General features: G+C 40.5%; 1 protein-coding gene across 2 annotated transcripts in view; it reads left to right on the top strand.

The window, feature by feature from the left end:
• LY75 (lymphocyte antigen 75) overlaps window positions 1-21,900 on the top strand; it is a 45,126-nt gene that overhangs the window by 11,056 nt on the left and 12,170 nt on the right. Inside the window, exons 3-24 of one of the 2 annotated variants that reach the window (XM_081870532.1) lie at window positions 3,707-3,880; window positions 4,198-4,362; window positions 4,936-5,046; window positions 5,275-5,418; window positions 5,887-6,072; window positions 6,695-6,852; window positions 9,607-9,714; window positions 10,017-10,102; window positions 10,636-10,805; window positions 10,918-11,114; window positions 12,432-12,574; window positions 13,319-13,400; window positions 14,319-14,387; window positions 15,305-15,428; window positions 16,598-16,633; window positions 17,829-18,004; window positions 18,690-18,754; window positions 19,121-19,197; window positions 19,709-19,845; window positions 20,136-20,241; window positions 21,037-21,197; window positions 21,756-21,885. In XM_081870532.1, the coding sequence (XP_081726658.1) occupies window positions 3,707-3,880; window positions 4,198-4,362; window positions 4,936-5,046; window positions 5,275-5,418; window positions 5,887-6,072; window positions 6,695-6,852; window positions 9,607-9,714; window positions 10,017-10,102; window positions 10,636-10,805; window positions 10,918-11,114; window positions 12,432-12,574; window positions 13,319-13,400; window positions 14,319-14,387; window positions 15,305-15,428; window positions 16,598-16,633; window positions 17,829-18,004; window positions 18,690-18,754; window positions 19,121-19,197; window positions 19,709-19,845; window positions 20,136-20,241; window positions 21,037-21,197; window positions 21,756-21,885 (2,805 nt within the window). Of the gene's footprint in view, window positions 1-3,706; window positions 3,881-4,197; window positions 4,363-4,935; window positions 5,047-5,274; window positions 5,419-5,883; window positions 6,073-6,694; window positions 6,853-9,606; window positions 9,715-10,016; window positions 10,103-10,635; window positions 10,806-10,917; window positions 11,115-12,431; window positions 12,575-13,318; window positions 13,401-14,318; window positions 14,388-15,304; window positions 15,429-16,597; window positions 16,634-17,828; window positions 18,005-18,689; window positions 18,755-19,120; window positions 19,198-19,708; window positions 19,846-20,135; window positions 20,242-21,036; window positions 21,198-21,755; window positions 21,886-21,900 lie in introns of both variants that reach the window. The other variant, XM_081870531.1, reaches the window with a different exon arrangement.

The following is a 21,900-nucleotide window of genomic DNA, read 5'->3' as shown; positions in this document are numbered from 1 at the left end:
GATACACACTATACCTTTAAAGCACATTCAAAACACATTTCCCCCCTCAAAGATTTCTGGGTACTGTAGTTTATTAAAGGTGTTGGGAATTATAATGTTGTGAGGGGTAAACGACAGTGCCCAGAATACTTCGAGGAGTGGTGGGAATGTGAAATCTGCTTCAAATGTGCTTTACAGTGTGCCGCACTGCAATTTCTAGGCATGATTTTCTTTCTGTGTTTATGTAACTATGAAGCATTAATGCTTGGATCTGCTTTCTCTTCCTTCCCCTCCCCCTCCCCTTCCGATTCTTTTTTCATTTTTGGTTTTGTCAAATAGCTTATAAGGCCATCGATACATACTGTGGTGTTCAATCCCTCAGTACAGTGCATAGGAAAAAAAACCATAGGTACTTTATATATTACTGTATATAATAACTCCTACTGAGTTTGAAAGGGCTGCCACGTCCATAGAGTTGGCAGAGGCTGCAGCCACCAGACTATTTTGGGGTGTTTGCATCTACCATAGTTTGAGCCACACTGATTGCAGCGAAACAGGTGACAATTTTAGGTGGACCTTAAAGATCCACTTTGATTGCAGTGAGTAAGAATCTGCAAATTTGTTAGGTTAAACCGGAGTAGAAATGCATAGTTGTCATACAATAGTAGCCTTTTTTTCTACAAAGCGGTCAAGACCAGCTCTGCCAGTTGAAGCAGGTAGTATACGTAGGCTGGCTAGTTTTGCACTTCTGCTGAGCTGCCTGCCTATCACTTCCAATCCACTTGACTGTTTTTCCTTATCGGCTCCACTGACTTTGAGGCATTGGTTTCTGGAGTGGGGGCAAAGTCCTCTATTTGAGCTGTAGAACCCCAACTGTCGTTAATAAAAAATAAAAGCAAGTCTCTAGGTCTTGTAGGTCTCAAGATATAAGGCAAAATGTGCAGGCATTATTCTGCCTGCTGGTTTTGTGAGAAATAACCCTCATACTGCCGTTCAGGGTCTTTAGCCAATGAATGAAGTCATAGGTGCAGTTGACATTTAAGAAAGCAGAGCTAGCCATATAGAGTGACACGGTCACTGCCTGGAGACAGAGTTTTCAGTTTCATTTTTTAAGCTAGTTTTTAGTTCTCCTGGTTGAGTTGAGGTTGCTGCCCACGGAAAACAGTTCAAAAATCCAGGAGTTTAGTGCTTAGGCCCTGCTTAGGCAGTAGTGTGCCTATCAAAACACAACAGGTAGCAGTAAAGGCAAGAGTCGATAGTTCAGGTCTCACTTTATTATTGAAAAATGTGACATACGCACACCCGGTTTGTAAACATTTAAAAGTTGCTCCATGATGCAAACGCAGATAAAGCCCCAATGTTATTGTATTCACATTGCAGGGTGTGGGGCTATTTTGCTGAGAGAGTGTTGACCTGTTGAAAGAATTTATGACGGACCCATAAAGTATCCCAGAAGTGTTTCTGAGTGGGATAGGGAGGCAACAACCCTGCAGTCAAGTCTCCTGAGGTGTTGGTTTTTTGAAAGGGAAACTGGGACTGTGAAGTTCATAGTAGCAGCCATGTTGAGGAGAGGGTGTGATTATTATTTTTTCTCACCCATGGGAGAAAAAAGGACCCTTGAAGCTGGTGGATTTTGCTGCAAAAACAACTTAAAGGGAAAGTAATCACCCATACATTCCTATTTGCCACTGCTGGGATAAACTCCACAGCCCCCTGTACACATTTCAAAAAATAATAACCCTCAAACACACCTGAGAAGTTACTAGCACCTCTTACTCATCTGATTATTTTGTCATTGACTGGTTTGGGTTTTTAGTCAAACATGTACATACTTCCTCCCTCTTGGGTCACAACAACCTCAAGACTATTTCAGTTGCTCCCTTCCAGAGCAGCAAAGCAGTTTGAAAGTCAAGAAAATGTTTTGTTTTCCCCCAATACAAAATGCTTGTTTTATGTCTTTAGATTTATATTTATGTATTTTGTATGTATACTTTGCCAGAATCTACCGTGGGAGGGATTCCTGCAGGTGTCCATGCTTTTTCAGTTATTACTTTCATACTCCTGGCAAGACATATTTTCTGTTTCACTTTTCAAATTCATACATTGTTTGCTTGATTGAATGCTTCCTACCACCAATATTGCTGTAAGTATTAAAAAAAAAACTTGGAAGAAACTAAGATTGAAATCCTTCCCTACCCTCCTCAATATTGATAGCTCAATAGATGGGTTAGGATAGAGGATGAACCCCTTTCTGCCTGTGGTGTGGAGTCCTGCTGTTGAGGGTTTTGCTGTGATGTAGGCCCAGTCCTCACCTAAGCAGGTGGTAGCCAGTGGAGACATGAAAATGGACCATTTGGGGGCAGGGGCTACAGAATCCATTGGATCCTATGTCAGGCCAGCCCCCAGAGAGGGGCCTGGATTCTGGTACAGTGGTGAGGGGAGCACAAAATAACTCCTAACCCCCCCTCCTCCTTCCCTGATCTGCAGTAGTTCTTTAATGACTCCCTGGGCAGGGACAGGATTGTTCTGCCCTAAGGCAAATTTTTAAAATGAGACATGCATGAATGGCATGCAAGAACTGCAGCTCTGTTGCCAGCCATCTCTCAGAATTTCCAGTAATTGCGAAAGAATGCATTAGTTATTACCTTGATGAGGTTGAAAGCTTGATATGTCAATAAGTAGATGAAACTGCTACAGGGAAGAAGGTCATGTGAATTGTGAAGCCCTAGAAACAGTATTGGTGTCTGCCTTGAGGCTTATTCTCCCTTTTTAAAAAAAAGTGTTTGGAGAATGGCTTGCACTACTAACACAGTTAAATCTACTCCTTTTTCCCAGCAAAGCAGGGCAGATCCTTACTAAGGAGGAGCTCATGAGTATTTGCTGTTATAAGTGTCTTCTGTGGGATTGTGGCAACATTCCATTAATGCTAGCAACCCCAAATGTTGGTTGTGAGGCTGCAGAGTGCAGCACACCATCAGGAGTGAAGTGTATCAGTGTAGCTGGTTCTGAACTGACATATCCCAGGAATAGCTTTGCTGGTTGAGATGCACTAGTTGTGCCTTTCGCAAAGCACTGAACCCAAAACATGGGCGTACACAAGATTTATTTTAGGGGACGCAGGCTTTATGTTGCAGTGGGGGAGAACCGAGTTACCTGCAATACAATTGGTCAGTTAAGTATTTTTATTTACTTGATTTAGAGGGGCCAGTTGCCTCACCACCACCTCCCGGACTATGCCCATGCCCCGAAAGCTGCTCAGTATGGAACCATAAGTTTGGGCCATGAGACATTTTTAATTTCAAGAGTTCACTGTTGAGTGATTTTTGGCTTCTACAGATCTTATCATATTAATTTGTTTTATATATCCATATTTATGCCCTCGCATCAAGTACGGTGAAAACAACACAAAAAACCATTTTGTTTAATTGAGAAAATAATAATAATAATAATGAATTATTATTGCATGAAGTGCATATGGCTGAAATGTTAAGCATTTTCCTATAGCATTATATTAAGATGCACTGCAACTGCGTTGTATATACCTGTAAATAATAGCTTGCGTGTGCCAATAATCTTTACTTCTGAATGACGTAAATAATAGCTTGCGTGTGCCAATAATCTTTACTTCTGAATTTACTTCTGAATGGTCTTAATATTGGTTCACTTTACCATGCATTCATATCCATTCCCCCCCCCTCAAATGTCAAAACCATTTCCCCCCCTACAGAGGTTTATACGAAGGATGGAAATTCCTATGGGAAGCCTTGTGAATTCCCTTTCCTATTTAATGGAACATGGCATCATGACTGCACCCGCAATGAAATGTTTACAGATGGTGAATGGTGTTCTACAACCTACAGTTTTGATCAAGATAAAGAATGGGGTGTCTGCTTAAAGCCAGGCAAGTAGCATTGCTAAAATGCTATATACTGTGCTACACTGAAATGTTTAAATGTTTCTTTGATTGTCCTTGAATCTTTCTGCTGCAGTTGCTACCCTCCTGCAACACCAATGTAGTGCAGCACATAGATATGGGCGGTGCAGGCAGACTTTGTGTTCATCGCAATGCCTCGTTCTAACTATGCGTGACCATGCTCTTCGTTTGAAGGGTGGGGAAAACATCTATACTGCCCCCTTCTTTAATTCTCAGCACATGGTTACTGTGCTTGTATGGGACCCAGATGGTTGCTTTTTAATTATTTATTTCTCTTGCATCAGAGGATGGTTGTCAGAATGCATGGGAACATGATACAGATTCTGGAAATTGCTACCAGTTAAACACACAGGCTGCCCTTACTTGGAAAGAAGCATATGTCTCATGCCAGAGTCAAGGTGGAGATTTGCTGAGCATTGCCAGTGCATCCGAGTTAAGCCGTATTCAAGGTACGTACAAGGTATAGTGAATTTCTGGCACTACCAAATTGGGGAGTCGGGATGGAACCTTAGCAAGAGGATTAGTGTCAAGGTAGATTCTTAGCTATCACCTCATATCTCTTGAAGGAGTTGTCTCCGCATAATTCTCTAGAATTATCAAAATTCCATTCTACACAAACTTACTTCCTACTACCAAAATAACCACAAGAAATTCTGGACCCAGAATGTGCCCTTGGTTTTTTTTCTCCCCCTTCCTTTTGCTTTCTCCTCCTTTTTCATCTACCTGCCACTCCCTCTGATACTTGGGCTCCTTCTTAAGCCATGGATTTGCTGAACATGATGTACAAACTAAGCCACTATCTAATAAATTCATATAATGCTTGTGCAACCACATCACATACTGTGCTCCATAAGCTGGTGCCCAAATATTTCTGTTTGACCTTAAATATGTATATTACTTTAGCAACCGAAAGCTACCTGGAAAGACGATACCTAGGTTCAGTACAGCTAAATGGGAACTATGAATTTACAGCGTGGAAACCAATCAGTATTATTCATCTCTTAATATTTTTAACTCTTTAGCAAAAGAAGGCATCGCAGAGAGATTCTGGATTGGATTAAACCAGCTGGATATTTCTGGAGGCTGGCAGTGGTCGGATCATACACCGTTGAATTTTGTCAGCTGGAGTCAAGGTGAGCACATTTCACTGATCAGTTGCCCAGTCAAATTCTGTGCATGTCTACTCAGAAAAAGTCTCACGGTGTTCAGTGGATTACTCTCAGGAAGGTGTGAACAGGATTGCAGCTTTATTTTTTAAAAAATGATTCCTGGTGCTAAATGTTTGGAACTCTTCCTTTCCAGCCCTATAATTATGTGATACTATAACTTTAAAGTTCTAAATACTTGTTGTTTTTCTATAGAGATTCAGAATTCATCTCCACTAGATGGATCTGGCTGTGTAGCTATGGAAGCCAATGAAGGTACCTGGATGAGTTATCCTTGTGAGAATAAACTTCCGTATCTTTGCAAGAAGCCATTCAACAATACCCAGTCAGAGTTTGCAGGTAAATTTGAATTAAATTGTGGATTTGGTTTTTGTTAGGCAGTTACGTAGTTAACTTGACTCATATTTACAGCTGCAGCAGCATCTGTCGCACACTGCTCCATAACTACTTTTTTCTTCAAGAACAACTTAGTTATGGAAGCCTGCTTGCAAGAAAAACAGCATACCAAAAAGTATATTCGTTGCAATGCCTATTGGTCTCAAACCTTCAGAGTAGACAATAAAGAGGTGCAAAGGGTGAGAGGAGAGTTTCAGCCAGGTGTGACTGTTTTGTTTTGCAGAAATAGTTAATAGTTACAAAATCAGGGGAAACATTTGGGAATTTTTACCATTGTAAAACTGCTACTGTATAGTGTCATGCTATAGTTGCCTTTCCTTTTTTTAAAAAAAAAGTTGTGTGTTTTTTCTGCGCATCACCCGGTGTATATTTCCTGCTGAATGGTTCACATGTTTTATTTATTCTCAGCAGTTGAGCAGTATGTGGAGACCCAGTGTGAACCTAATTGGCATTCCCACAATGGATTTTGCTATATGCTAATGAGCGGCACTGCTTCCTGGGAAGACGCACATCAGCTTTGCAATGCAAGCAATAGCAACCTTATCAGCATACACTCCATAGCAGATGTTGAGATAGTGGTTACAAAACTTCATAATGGTAAGTTTGGCTAAGCATAGGCATGAATTTCTTCTGCCTTTTTCATGCTAATCACCCCATCTCAACTTAAGGCTGAAATGACTGGAAATTTGGTTTAGAAGGTTGCTTGCCTGGCATCAACCTTATATATCTTTAGGTGCCAGGCAAAAACATTCCTCTTCTCCCAGGCCTTTGACTACTTAAACAATCTATGACCTCTTAAACTATGTGAGTTTGGGTGTGTTCGTTCTTATGGTCTTATGTGGGTTCTTATATCGTAAACCTCCCTGTGATCGTCAAATGAAGGATGGTATAGAAATTTAATCAACAACAACAACAACAGCTGCTGCTACTATTATTACTACTACTACTACTGGTACTGCTTCATCTGTGGCCAGAGTTTTTGTCACTCTAGATCACAGACTCAATAATAAAAATAAATATATATTTTTTCAACTTGTATAAAATGCATTGTGCTGGCCCTATCTCTATATGTCTTGCCTTAGTCATAGGGCATCTGTTGTATAATTCCATGCATTTTGAAAAAAGTGAGCTTGTTTGAGTTATATGGCTGTGCTCCTGGTGTCTTGTTTGATTAGATATATTGCTTTTTGAATTGCTTATTTTTTGCTATTGAATATAGACACCGCGGACAGAGTGTGGACTGGCTTCATAAACGAGGATGTTCCAGCCTTGTTTAAATGGTCTGACGGTTCCAAAGTAGTATTTACTTACTGGGATCAGGATGAGCCGAAACTTCTCTCCAACAACACTCCCAACTGTGTAGCTTACTCAGGAAAAGTAAGTCGCTTATGTGTTACTCTGGTTCAAGTGCCTCTTTTAAGTTTCTGGGAAAGAAAGAAAAAAAGCATGTGGATTTATGTACATAGCCTATTCCCTCCTATGGAAGTGGAAAAGATGATACCTTAGCAGTGCAACCTTTAACAGACTTCCACAGAATTAACGTCATGGTATTTCAGTGGAACTCGCATGCTCAGGATTATACCCTTGAATTCTAGCAAACTTCCAGCCCAGAAGTCCGCTCCCGCCAGCTGCAGCTGGGAGCATTGTTGCAGCTGGCTAGGGAGGCAGGTGATGCAATGCTGCTTTGTGTGCATACAGACACCAGCACATGTGTCTGGCGATGTATCTATAGACTCTTCTTCTTTAGCAATCACTCGTAGTCACGTAAGATTATCTTCCCTAAACGCGGTTTAAAAGCAAGTCCGCAAGTGACTGTGGAGGCCAATTTTGGATCCACACATCCTTCCACAGTGGGGACATAGGTTTCTGGGCGGGAGTTGATCAAGGTGAGGGTTTGCCAAGCGTGCCTTCCTCTTAGCACATTTCTCCCTTTTTGAGTTTGAGCGTCTTCAAAGCCCATGACACCTTTGGTAAAGGCTTTTCTGCAATTGGAGCACTCTCAGGCCAGTGTTTCCCAGTTGTCGGTGTTCATACATTTTTTAAAATTTGTCTTGAGAGAGTCTGTGTCTGGCGATGTATCTATAGACTATATGGTCCTTGGCTGTGCCTCTATGTGGCCTCTGGTCATTTCCCCCCACACCCACCAAGCCCACACTCAGTTCCAGAATGGGATTTCCAGTCACTTTGGGGCACAGTCGGAATATTTTGCCTGCCTACAAACTGGCCGGTATGGGCAGGGTTTTTTTCACCTGCTCTGTACTGGGTTCACGGAACAGTGAGGTTTAGGGATGGGTATACAGTGGTACCTTGGGTTACATACGCTTCAGGTTACAGACTCCACTAACCCAGAAATAGTGCTTCAGGTTATGAACTTTGCTTCAGGATGAGAACAGAGATCGTGCTCCGGAAGCACAGCAGCAGCGGGAGGCCCCATTAGCTAAAGTGGTGTCTCAGGTTAAGGACAGTTTCAGGTTAAGAATGGACCTCTGGAATGAATTAAGTACTTAACCCGAGGTACCACTGTAGTTAAATCAGTTAACTGGGAAAGGTTAAGGTAAGATAAGGAAACGTTTCTGGATGCCATCTTCTCCAGGCTATGGGGCTCTTAACCTGGATGAGGAATGTTCTTGAGGCTCACATGCCACACCTGTGGGGCCCTGGGAGGAAATGGGGGCAAGAAGGCTGCCCTACTCATCATAATGTGGGGCCCCAACCTTGAGACTGTGCTTTGTCATGCCCTTTGGAAAGGGTAGGGTTTGGTTCATGCAGAGCTGAAGTGAATGTTAGCTTCCCGCAATTCTCATTTCCCCTTGCAGTTGTTGATAATAAAATGTGGCCCTAGTTCAACCCATCACTTGTGTCTCTCCTCTTTATTCTTGGGTCCAGTCATAACAGAAGAATAGAAGGCAATTCACTGTGCTAACAGAGAAACCCTTAAGCCTTAGAACAGGAACACAGGGCCTATTGTGAGCTCTCCCTGTTTCTTCACAGCTTTCTATGAGAAAAATCTCAAAGCAGCTGCTTGCCAGTGTTGGTGGGTTAATAGTTTTTCTGTATGTGATATTCGTAGCCTGTGATATACAGCAGAGGTGCATGAGCAACCATTGCCCCGTTAACAGATAACTCTTAACGGTGGCGGAGACCAGGTGAGGGCGGGGCTGGCACACGTCTTGAGGGGCGGGGTGGGCCATCTGCGGGGGCATGGGCGGGGGGGGCAGCCGCGATGGCACGCTGCCGGGGGCAGGGCACTCTCCCCGCACGCCTCTTCCTCCGCCAGTGACTCTTAAGCAATGGTGTAGCACTATGTGAATGCGCCAGAGCAAAGAATCAGGCTCCTCTGCTCCTCCAGTCTCTCTTTTTCCGCTGCCTGTGTTCTCTTCTTTTTCCCAATTGCGGGACTCACAAGAGTTGGCCACTGTGAGAACAGAATGTTGGGCTGATTTAGCAGGGTGCTTTTTAAGTTCTTAAAATCCTCTTTCAGATTGGGATGCAGGGCAGGCTTGTTACATTTTAAGACTCCCATCCAGGAAAAAATTAGGGAGGGAGAGAGAGACTAGCAAGGAAGCTAAGCACTCTCGAAATCTGTTTCTTTCTGTATTGTAATATAGACAATGTGGTTTAAAATGAGACTTCAATTACAGTGGTAACTCGAGTTACAAACACCTTAGGTTACAAACACTTCAGGTTACAAACTCCGCTAAGTAGTTACCTCGAGTTGAGAACTTTGCCCCAGGATGAGAACGGAAATCGTATGCCAGTGGCGCAGCAGCAGCAAGAGGCCCCATTAGCGAAAGCACGCCTCTAGTTAAGAACAGTTTCAGGTTAAGAACAGACCTCCAGAACAAATTACATTCATAACTAAAGGTACCACTGTACTTAAAAAAAATGTTATTAGGGACCCCTTTTGGAAAGACTAATTAGCACTCATGCATTTGTTTATTATATTTATCGAACTACTTTCTTAGAACTTTATGCATAGATACAGTGGACTTTTTGCTTTGTTTGTGCCGCCCCATTTTTTCCCTTGTATGTTTACTCTGGCTGTTTGCTTTCATTGAAAATCAATAAACAATGGAGAGAATAATATTGGGAATGTTCTAAAAAAAATCTCCCCCCTCCTCTTGCTGATAGCTGGGTCGATGGAATGTCCTGCCTTGTGACAATAAACTTAAATACGTCTGCATGAAAAACGGAAAGATTTTGAATGACTCAAAAGCAGATAAAAATTGTACTGGTGAGGTAAGGTTATATCAATAATTACATTTTAAACCAATCTTGGACATTGTATTAAAAGTATTTTGCTTACTGTCTGCCTGACATTTTGAATTTCAGATTCATTATTAATAATAGAATGGAGTGGAATATTTAGAATTCTTACATATTAAATAAATATTAAGCATCTGTCATTTATCTAGTGTTCTAGTGTATCCCCAATTTCAAAGTAGTAGCAATTCTTAAATTTCACCATTCTGCCTTTGCAAAAATGTAACGTGGACCATAATGCATACTTTTGAGTAAAAGAATATTATTCTCTAAACTAGGAATGGAGGCATGGAGACTTTTGTTACAAGGTTCAGAAAAGTGAAGAATTGTTTGGGAAACTGTGCAACCTCACTATAACAAACAGGTATTCTTTAGTGTTTGTCTTTGTCTAGATAAAACAAATGTGTGTTGTGCAACAAGAGATGAGTATGCAGTACAGTGGTGCCCCGCAAGACGAACGCCTCGCAAGACAGAAAACCCGCTAGACGAAAGGGTTTTCCGTTTTGGAGGCGCTTCGCAAAACGAATTTCCCTATGGGCTTGCTTCGCAAGACGAAATGTCTTGCGAGTTCCTGCGGGGTTTTTTCCCTTTTTTCCCCCTTTTCCTAAGCCCTAAGCCGCTTATCAGCTGATACGCTATAAGCCGCTAAACTGCTAATAGCGCTAATCCGCTAAGCTGTCAATGGTCTTGCTTCGCAAGATGAAAAAAACGCTATACGAAGAGCCTCACGGAACGGATTAATTTCGTCTTGCGAGGCACCACTGTACTGTTGAAACATGAATGTAGAATGAACTCTGCAATATGCTAGTGAAGTATTTACATTTATGACTAGTAGATTTATTCATGTATTTGATCATGATAGTTGCATCCTTCGTTTTTGAAACTTGACTCTTACAGATTCGAACAAGAATTCATAAACAATTTGATTAGAAAGCATAGCAGAGTGGAAGAAAAGTACTTCTGGACTGGCTTGCACGATATCGGCTCTTCAGGGGAGTATAGCTGGGGAACAGTAGATGGGAAGAATGAAATGCTCACGTACACAAACTGGGGTCATTTCCAACCAGGTACAATACCTTCTCGAGATCAGTGAAGTGCTACTATTTGTTCTTTGTTAAATCTTGAACAATACTAAATTTCTTGGTTACAATTTTGATTTGATTTTAATCTACATTCTAGCATTGCGTGGAGGATGCGTGGCTATGTCAGCAGGAAAATACCTTGGAAAGTGGGAGGTCAAGAATTGCAAAACAACGAAAGCTTACTCTATTTGCAAGAAGTACATTGGACCAAAAGTAGAACCAGAAGTAGTTCCTAAAATTACTGACCCTTGCCCTCCAGGCTGGCACAGCGGATCAGGTCTTGCTTGTTATAAGGTAGCATATATCCTTCCAATTAAATCACCTAAAGGATCTAGTTTAGCCTTCACTATCCTGATGCCCTCTAGATATTACGAATTTGAAGGAACTGAGCTAACACTTTTTTTAAAAAACCATGTATATTATCTTAATGAAGCACTACAAAATGTTGAACTAGATATTTCCACCATATGGGAAGAGATATTTTCTGATGTTCATTCTGATCACACCTTACAAAAACAAGTGCACAAATGCCATTGTAGGCATGCTTGTTTCGGCAAGCCTAGCCAGATACATAGAATGTTGCCATATGTTTTAATCTAGTTTTTAGCGTGTTGTTGATTTTAATCTAGTTTATAGCCTGTGAAGATTTTAATGACTTTTGTGAAATTTTGTTTGGACGCTGGATGAGGACCCAGAAGCTGAGAGGGAGGGTGTGTCAGAAGGAAGATATTCTCTCTCTCTCTCTCTCTCTCTCTCTGTGTGTGTGTGTGTGTAACTTTGTATTAATGTAACATTTTATATGTAACTCTATCGTAATATTTTAAGTCTGTTGTTTATTCAGTTTTTTGTACACTGCTTATGATATCTGTAATATTTTAAATGATATTTAATATATTAAGTGGTATAGAAATGAAATAATTGAATAGTCAACTATAGCTCCCATCAGCTCCAAGCAGCTGGAACTGATGGGAATTGTAGTCCAAAACATCTTGAGGTAGGAGGTTGGCTAAGGCTAATCTAGTTCTCTCTCTCTCTCTCTCTCTCTCTCTCTCTCTCTCACACACACACACACACACACACACACACACACACACAGTATTCATATTCTTGAATTACTTTGGACTTGTATCTAAAACTCACAGAACACCCTTGCATAATCCTTCCTTTCCCACAGTCAACTGTTTCTTTGCATTACATTTCTTTGTATTAGCTGATTAGATTATCTTCATTTGGTTTTGTTTCCCTGTCTGATCAGCCTCTGTGCATCAGAACAAGAGCACCGCTTGGCTCCTGAGATGCCCTTTAAGGGTGCTGGGAGTTGTAGCTTTGTGCTGGGGGTAAAACCACAGTTCCCAGGATTCCTTGAAGGAAGCTATATATGGGGGGGGAGGTGTACAGCACAAGAAAGATAAATTTGTGATTCTTTCTTAGGGCAGTTTTTGTTAACAAGACAGGGAGAACAGAATGCAATGTGTGTGTGTATAAAACCAGATTGGGTAGGTTTATACAGCAGCCAAGTAGCTTTGAAGTATTAGGTACGGTATATCTTTGGCTCCTTTCTTTTCATTGATAAAGGGTTGAATTGGATTTTCTTTTTTTTTCTTTGCGAAGTTATTTCATAAGGAAAGAGTGCTGAGAACCAGAACCTGGGAAGAAGCGGAGAGATTCTGTGAGGCTCTTGGAGGACACCTCCCTAGTTTTAGCCACTTAACAGAAATCAAGGAGCTCCATGACATTCTGAGAGAGACCATAAGGTAACGTTCTTGGAAAGCTAGTTATCTGGTCAAACCCAGTTGGTAATGTGGCATTTAATAGTCATGTATTTTAAAAAGAAACACTTCTGGATGGCGTTAATGCAACATGAACTAAAACCGCTATTGTTGATATGCAAAGAACAATCGGCAAATTTGTTCTTTCAATTATTTTGTTTTAAACATTATTTTCAGTAGCATGTGGTGACAAGTCTGTTTCCTCCTCTTCCTCCTTGCTTTGATTATTGTTTCCTAATGAACACATTAGTTAAATGATTAAGCAGTATACTGTTGCATGCATACATACATACATACATACATACATTTCAAGGTTTTTAGTACAGATTGTGGTGTGTGTTTTAGGATTCTGCAGGAAGGCTTCCTGCAGCCAATCGGAAGCCGTGCCTTGGTTTCCAAACGTTTTGGAAGTCAAATGGACTTTCAGAACGGATTCTGTTTGACTTCCAAGGTACCACTGTAGCTAAGTATTTATTAATTAACATACATGCATTGTGAAATCTACATGTAAATCGGAATGTACAAATGGCAGGCATAATCGGAATTTTGGCAGACGGTAAAATGATTCTCTCTCTCTCTCTCTCTCTCTCACACACACACACACACACACACACACACACTGTGCTTTCAGTTTGGAAGTCTGCACAGGGCTCTTGTCTTGCGTGATTATAGTGATGAATAATTTGTGCTTAAAGCTGCACTTGGACTGAAATGGTATTTCATTTACAGCGATAGCCGTTGGGTCTGGATTGGGCTAAATAAGAGGAATCCTGACTCTCTAGGATCCTGGCAGTGGAGTGACAATAAGCCTGTAAGTTAAACTGATGGCAATAGCATATCATCGTACCTTAGTTGGGAGAACGTAGGTGGGTCTGAAAGAAATTAAAACAACAACAAAAAACCCCAACTATTTCAGACATGAAGAATGAAAGCGATTTTGAAGAATGCAATTCTGAACATATTTTGTCAGTGGAAGACTTTTTAAGAATCTAAAGATCTAGCCATTTTTACTGTTGCTTTGTATTAGAAGTATGCGCATATACAACAAAAAAGATATAGCTATTTCTTAACACGTGCAGGGGCTCTGAGAAGCATAGGGATGTTTCCTATCACAGGCACTGTGTTCCATCCATTTCATTGGAAGAATCATGTTTTCATGCAGATTCTTTTGGGCTCACTGAAATAAAATGACAGCCCATATGTAAGAGCCTTGTGTGATCATAGAAGCGCACATGAAACTCTGAGTCACGTTTGGTGACTTTTTTTGAACTATGTATCAGATTGTGATCTTGCACTTCAGCCCCTATTCAGGCATTGCTTTATCTTACATGATTAAAGCCTTCACATGAGGGAGTGCTCTGCTTCTTCCAGTGCATCAGAGTCCCATCTGTTTATTTACAGCCCTGCACGGGTTGAAAGGCATTCTTCTTAAGCAGGGAGCCACCTCTGCTTGTGGAGACTCTCTCTAGGATTTTGGAACCCTAATTTCGCACATGAGGGAAATGAATGCCGCAATACAGCTGTAATTCTGTGCAGAAGACCACATTCTTACATACATTCACCAACCATGAGGCCTAAGTATGGGCTCTCTTTTTACTTCACTCAGCAGAGCGGAATGTGTGTGTAGCCCTGTTTCCTCCAATGAAACAAATGGAGGAGTGCCAGTGGTGAAAAACTACAATGTGGTCATTGCCAATTCAGTTCAATTCTGTATCTTCTCTTTCTGTAGGTATCTACTGTTGTTATGCACCCTGAGTTTAAAGATGAATACGATACTAGAGACTGCGCAGCTGTGAAGGTGCGGTGTAACACGCTTGATAACTAAGTGGGAATACTTTGGGGGGTTTTTTATAAATTAGTTCAATTGATAGATTAAATTTAGAATCATTTGCTGCAACTTTGCCAATGTGAAGTTGTCATTGAGTTAGTGCAACGAAAATGCTACAGCACGCTTACTGTGACGTAACTTAAGAATGAAATAGAAATATTGCATTGGACCAATAAAAAAATTAGTAAATAATTTTGTGTCCCTTGCTGTCTTCTCTGAGAAATGTAGTAACAAATGCTGTCCAAATTCTTCTTTTTGTAGTTGAAAAACAGTTCCTCTTTAATTAGTTTCAAAAATATATAATAAAATAATGCAGTTTTTTATAACCAGTACTGGTGATAAACATGTGTGTGTGTATCTGTTACAGCAAATTAAATAAGGCTGCATTCACCTTTTTACTAGGAGTAAATAACATTGAATACAGTGGAGTCCACATGCTAAGGCTTTCACTGTAACAGAGTTAACCCTGAGCAGGATTTCAAATCTATGCAACAATTACAAGTGCAGTAGGGTCCATATCTATTTCACCTGGCCAACCTTGGCTTAAGTGCATGCGTCCTTGTAGTTTAGTTTTTGAGCTACAATCCTCTGTAAGCATACTTGGAAGGAAATTTGATTAGACAGACATACTTCTGTGTGAGATTGCCTTAGATCTGGCTGCACGAAAGCAAGTAGCTGTGCTTTTTTATCCATAGAAAAGCCCATTTTTAAAAAAAAAAAAAAAGAATAAAATATAATTTCTGTTTATTAACAGTTCACTTAGGCTGCATTACACTCACCTGATAGTAAGTCCCACTTAAAACAGTGGAACTTAGTTGCATGTAAATATTACACTGCACATGCAGGAATCAGTTTCATTGGTTTTTTTATCTTAATAATGTGTGCAGTTTCTAAGACTAACACGGCGAACAATGTGGACTCTTTACTATTCTGAAGACAGACAAGAAGATTTCTACTTAAAGCCTTTCTACTGTGGTTCACAACTTGAATGGGTGTGCCAGATCGCTAAAGGTAAACTTCATTCACAGCTCAGTTGTATACATGTTTACTTAGAAGTGAGCGTCACCATATTCAGTATGGCTGCCTCCCAGGTCAGTGTGCATAGGAAGGCAGCATTAGGCTTAGAAATGTCTTTACTTTCATTTTATTCACATTTGTCAGCATGAACTGTTTGCCCAAATTCCTGTGAATTTGAGGCAAAGAGCACTGAAAAAAGTTTTATTTCACATGGTGTGTGTTTTTTACAAGAACAATAAGAGCTTGTTGGATTAGGCCACAGGCCTAACAAATTAAGGATCCTGTTCTCAGTGGTCATCAATATGTCCTTGGGAACCCTCAAGCTGGATCTGAGGCTTTAAAAAAAGAAAGGTGATCCTTGAATCAACATTTGATTTTCTGTGTCTAGTTTACATTGACTATAAAGAATCTACATGATAACATTAGAATTACTCTCATGTTTTTATTCCACATAATCAAGCAGGCCTTGCACTCCACAATTATTGGGCATGACTTGTTCTGCTTCCAATAATTGAATGCCATTTTAAAATTTTCTGATGATGCCCAAGTATAGAAGGAATGTCTGGCTTTCACAGGTTCTTGTTACAGTGGTACCTCTGGTTACGTACTTAATTCGTTCCAGAGGTCCGTTCTTAACCTGAAACTGTTCTTAACCTGAAGCACCACTTTAGCTAATGGGGTCTCCCACTGCTGCCACACAAAAATCCCCATGCCTCTTCTATTCATACTTTAGAGAACAATGCTTCTTTACTCAAAAGTAAAATCAGTATGCATTATATACAAAGGACTACTTCCCCTGCTCATTCTGCTTGCCTCACCACAACCCCCCCCATCCTGCCCTGCCCCACCTTCTACACTTCACCAACCTTTGCCTGCCCCCCCCACAGCTTTTCCAAACCTCCCCTCCCGTCACCTGAGCCCCTCCCAAACAAACATAATAAGCAAGCTACATGGTTGGTTGGTTGGTTGGTTTTTCCAAATTGCAGTTGTGTTCAAGTTTGTAAGCTGTAATAAAACTTTACTGCTTGCACCTTTCGGGTAAAAAGAAAAAAACAACACAATTTCACTCTTTGTTTAATGGTGCTCCTGAAGATTCCAGCTCTCCTTTTCTTCTGATAAAAGGGAAATTGGCATGCCCTAATTTTCCTTAATCTCATCAACAGGTCGTACTCCAAAGACACCAGAGTGGTACAAACCAGGTAAGCGAACAAGTTAGGCTTCATACACATCATTGATAAAGGTGCTAGCCACATATAGGTCTCCAAAAGTGATAGTGATCTTGAACACAGCCTCTAGCAACTTGGACCCCCAGCTATCTTATTTTCATTACCTTTAATGCAGCCTGGAAGTAGAGAGAGTTGTTAGCCTGCTCTCTGCTGTTCTGCAGTACCACTCTTCAGTTGGCCTGAGGGTGTACTGTGGCCCCCAGCCCAGCAGTGGTCAGATGATGGAAAGAATCCAATGAATCCCATCTCATCTTACATAACTGCTGACTCTGGCTTGGCTTCGCACTCTGAACAACTTACTCAAACACAATGGAACATAAAAGCACAGTGCTGTCTCAAATACGTTGAACTGAGGCTGTTCTGTAGGCCACAACTATCTTATTAGCCATTGACATACAATCTCCAAAGTGTATCGCTCATAAAATTGCTGTTCTTGATCATTTGCTCATCAACTTAAGGCAGGGATAGGGAACCTACAGCCTTCCACATGTTATAGGATTCCTGCTTCCATCAGCATGGTCAGGAAAGAAGGGAATTGTGACTCCCAACATCATCTTGAATGTCAGATGTTCCCAATTGCTGATTTAAAGGTATCTTCATTTGACTTTCGTGGAGATCATACATACTCCTTTGGTCTATTCCTCCCCACAAGATGAATGTGCTCCTTCTGTTTGCCTTGAGGCCTCCACAGACAATGCTGTCCTCATATCATACTTACTTTTGGGGACAATGTGTCTCAGAGCACAACATCAGAAACTGGAGAAACTTTTAGAGGGACTCTTTTGTTACTTTGCTTAGTTTCGTGTTGGGTCAGCAATGACTCAGCTTTGCTGCAGTGAATGTCTTGGAGCATTGCCCATGGGGAAGCATATGCTCATATTTACTGGGGTTTTTTGGTTTTTTATGTTGGCTTTTATCTATGGTTGCTTGCTGCCCTACAATTGCCAGATGAAGGGTGATCTAGAAATATAATAATTATGTTGCAGAGTTTCCTGCATTAATGCACAGTATTTTTTAGATAACTGTTAATTCACTTCATTGTTACAATAGTTCATCTACCACTACTAGATAACATTGTGAAATTGGAGGTGGGGTTGTGTGTGCATGCAGTGTTTCATTTAGTTTAAGCTTAGGTGTATGGCATTCTTTTTCTTTCTTTCTTTTGTAGATGGAGATGGACTTCAGGGACCAGTACTGAATATTGATGGGTCTGAATTTTGGTTTGTGCCAAATAAGCACTTGAGCTTTCAAGAAGCTGCTCTGTACTGTTCTAATAATGGAAGTGATTTAGCGTCTGTGGCCTCTTTCACTGCACTAACGGGAATTCTAAACAGGATTGCAAATGTAATTTATTTCTTTGTCTCTTGGATATATTTTGTTGTGAAAATGTTCGTGCCAAAATAGGGGTTTTAAAAAAACAAAAACCACCTTCTCTTGTTGTTGCTATAAGCTGTTCAGGAAATGCCTGTGAGAAGTAGGATACCTTTGTCTGACAGCATATATAGCAAAAGTGTTTTTCCTGCATCCAATGAAAAAATGTTCTTCTCTTATCCTTCTTCCCCAGCTTTTCCTCTAGTACTAGGAAGGGTACAGAGTAAAGGGTAATCCAGAGCATGCCTAATTCTCATTGATGATATGAAATTTCAGAGTAAAAAGTGGGAGCAATCCTTCTCCCAGACTGCAGGCAAAACAGGGCTTGACTTGAAAACATTAGTTTCTGAAATGCAGGAGAAAGCTCTATTTAAAAAACTGCACCAAGAAACCTGCCTGTACGTCTCACACTTGCTTTTATTACTATGGCTTTGGAAATGCTCTTGGGACTGTTTAATTAAAAACTAGGATCTACTGAATACCTGAGGGAGAAGGCTTAAAAATTATCTGCCTTGAGTTTGCATGGTAACACTTTTTTGTGTATTTAGGGTATATAGACTTTATATGGAATTTATGCCAGATTCTACATTTTTCTGTTACTTAGGTTGAGATGTAACATGGCATTTAATGCTAATGCATCTCCTTTTTGTTTTTGCAGTTATCGGACGAAAGACAAAGTTGGTGGCTGAAATACACTGCTCCTGCAAGTCGCTACCATTCACTGTATGTAGAACTATCAGAGTCTATATATGTCTGAAATACTTTTGCCATTCACTTGATGAATATGATCTAGTAATGATGAACGCATTATGGTCATAGGTCAAGATACTTGAGCTTTGAGGCTCAGGATTTCTTACATATAATAAACACGTAAACGCTGCAGCAGAAATTTCAGAATTTGGCAGCTGTGCTCTGTAGCTGCAAAAATTAAGATGCCAGCTCCATTTTGGTCCTTTCTCCAGTGAGTCAACAAATCTTTTGTGCAGTAGGACACATGAAAAAGAAATGAGCAAGCTAATCAATGATGATAAATATTTACATGCACCAAGAGGGCAAATCTGAAATAATTCAGTTCTTCATTGTGCCTAGGTTTTCAGTATTTTCATACTATCATGAACGATACTACAGGAATTGTTGGCATATTTCTTATCAAAGTTGGTACAGAGGTAAGCTGTTTAATTTTTTATTTTAAACAATGCTAAGATACTATTCTCTCCCCAAACTTTCATTCTTAGAGAAAAAGTTCTCTTTTAGACTTTTTATTAGAAGCTGCACTACTTCTAATAAAGTAGTTTTATGGAGTTGGAGTGCTGTTCTGGATGTTAAAAGCAACAAAATAATCAGCTGGCGGGGCCTGTTTGTGGATGTCTTGGGGGTGGCCAGCTGCAAAAGAGGGCAGGGCTTCTAATAGCTGTGTAGAAGAGGGAATTTCAGCAGTTCAGCTTGCACGACAGTCTCCCATCTACACAGCTATTAAAGTTGAAGAAATCCTTTCCTCTTTTGCAGATGACCACCCTACAGTATGGCATTCAGAGTTTATAGTTGTATCCGGACCCTACTTTGATGTCCAGTCGTTTGCCTTTCAGAATTTGTGGAAATAATACACAGTAAATGCAGTATGAATATAAGCATAGATAAATATTAATACATACATATATGTGTCTGTGATTCCTGCAGACAGCACGATAAGCTGCAGTACAAAACTCCCCTTCATCTGTGAGAAATACAATGCATCGCTATTGGAGAAGCACGACCCTGGTTATAAACCAACTCGCAGGAAGTGTCGCGAAAATTGGCTTGTTTTTATGGATAAGGTAATATTTATTAGAAAGTACCTTGTAAGAATCTCCAAAACTTGATGAGTATTTGCAAAACGGTAGTTTTCTTGTGAACCACCCGGAGATCTTTTGATGAAGGGTGGTATAGAAATCTAATAAATAAAAAGTAAATAAATAAATAATAAATCACCTGCAATTAAAATATTTTTGTAAGGTGTTTTACCCCTTTGATTTTGTTCTGCTCTGTAAATTTCCTCTTAATCATAAAAGCTAATGTGAAATCCAGGTACTTTAGACAGAGTGTTTATAATAAAATCTTCTTACAGTGTTACCGCATGGTACCCCCTAAGGATTTTAAGTTTCAGGAGGCAGACGAACATTGTCACAGTTTGGGAGGTTCTCTTCCATCAATCACAAGCCAAGCTGAACAAGGTAAAGTGATAACATTTGATACTTCTTATAAAGTGTAGTTCTCTTCTATAAAACACTGTGCATTGATAATTTTTTTGTTTCTGGGGATATGGTAGGTACCAGTTTTCTTACAGATTTGCTAAAAACTGTTGTGGAAATGCAAGTGAATACTTCCCACTCCTTGAATCTGCCACCTATCTTCATGATATATTAGGGAGGTGGGTAGGAATCCATTCAGCTCGCATTTTAATGTGATCGTGCCTAATTTACACTTCCTAAAACCAAAATTTTCATAAAATTGGCAAAGGAAGACCACCACCCTTGGGAATTATGTATCATTGGCATGATACGGCAGCTCTCCATGACTTAGAAGCATGGCGAAGAGAAGAGGTGAATGTTATCCGAGGAAGAAGAAATTGAGAGTGATCTAGTCTGCCCTTACCTATTACTACAGATTTGCAAAATCAGGCCCCAAAATGTTGGATATGTTCTTTGGATGCAACTTCTTAGCTTCAGAAGGAACTTGAGTCTCATATAAATGCAAATCAAGTATTGCCCAAAATGATCTTAAGGGATGGAAGTGGAGGAGGAAAGCCATCAAAGCAAACTGAAGATTGCTTCCATTTATAGCTGCCAAATTGCCGATATTGCGCCAATTAGCCTTTGGGGTGTATTGTCTAAATAAGATTATTTACAGTCCACAAAATGCTGTAAATTTAACAGAAGTAGAAGTTGCATTACCTTATGCAGTCAAGTTTGGGATATTTACCCTGTCTACCCAATCCAATGTGCAAATACTTATTTTTTTGCCAACAGATTTTATAACGTCCTTGCTTCCTGGTATGCCCCCAAATATTTGGATTGGTTTGCACTTTGAGTTCCGTACACGTGAAAACAGGTGGACAGATGGCAGTGAGTTGGTATATTCCAACTTCCATCCATTGCTGCATGGAAGACTAAGGAAAATTGAGCATGATGTGAGTCATTGGAGGGTTTTTTCTCCATTGTAGGCTTTTCATTATAAGTGAATTAAGCACTGCTAAAATGGGGAATACTCCCATTTTCAACAGCAGTTTCAATATAAACTGTTTCATGCTACTGTAGGCACTCTGCCACTGCCAATCAGCTCTAGCAAAGGAACAGTCGGGATCTCATGGTAAGCTCCCAGTTGTTCCTTTCTAACCATGTTGTTTCCTTCCCCACACCTGGCCTCACATCCAACCCAGGCGGGTCAAATTGGGACCCCTGTTGGGCCAAATTTGGCCCATGGATCAGAGGTTCAGTGGTACAGTGGTACCTCAGATCAAGAACTTAATTCGTTCCGGAGGTCCGTTCTTAACCTGAGGTACCACTTTAGCTAATGGGGCCTCCTCCTGCTGCTGCTGCTGCCACCCCACCACCCCGCGATTTCCGTTCTCAATCTGAGGTACTACTTCCGGGTTAGCGGAATCTGTAACCTGAAGTGTCTTTAACCCAAGGTACCACTGTATGCTAATCTACTATTACTCGGCCTTCTTGGTTTGTTTGCTTTTCAGTTTTTTGATGATGAGGTGAATAACCAGTGTGGTGTTTTGCTCAACAATCCGAAATCACCGTATGCTGGAACTTGGAATTTCACTTCCTGTGCCAGTATTCAAACTCTGGCCATATGTCAGATGAAGTCAGGTAAGTCTGAGAATA

The sequence above is a fragment of the Podarcis erhardii genome (genome assembly GCF_964252035.2).
Source record: "Podarcis erhardii genome assembly, chromosome: 1".
Taxonomy (NCBI): domain Eukaryota; kingdom Metazoa; phylum Chordata; class Lepidosauria; order Squamata; family Lacertidae; genus Podarcis; species Podarcis erhardii.
This window is presented reverse-complemented; position numbering and strand designations above follow the sequence as displayed.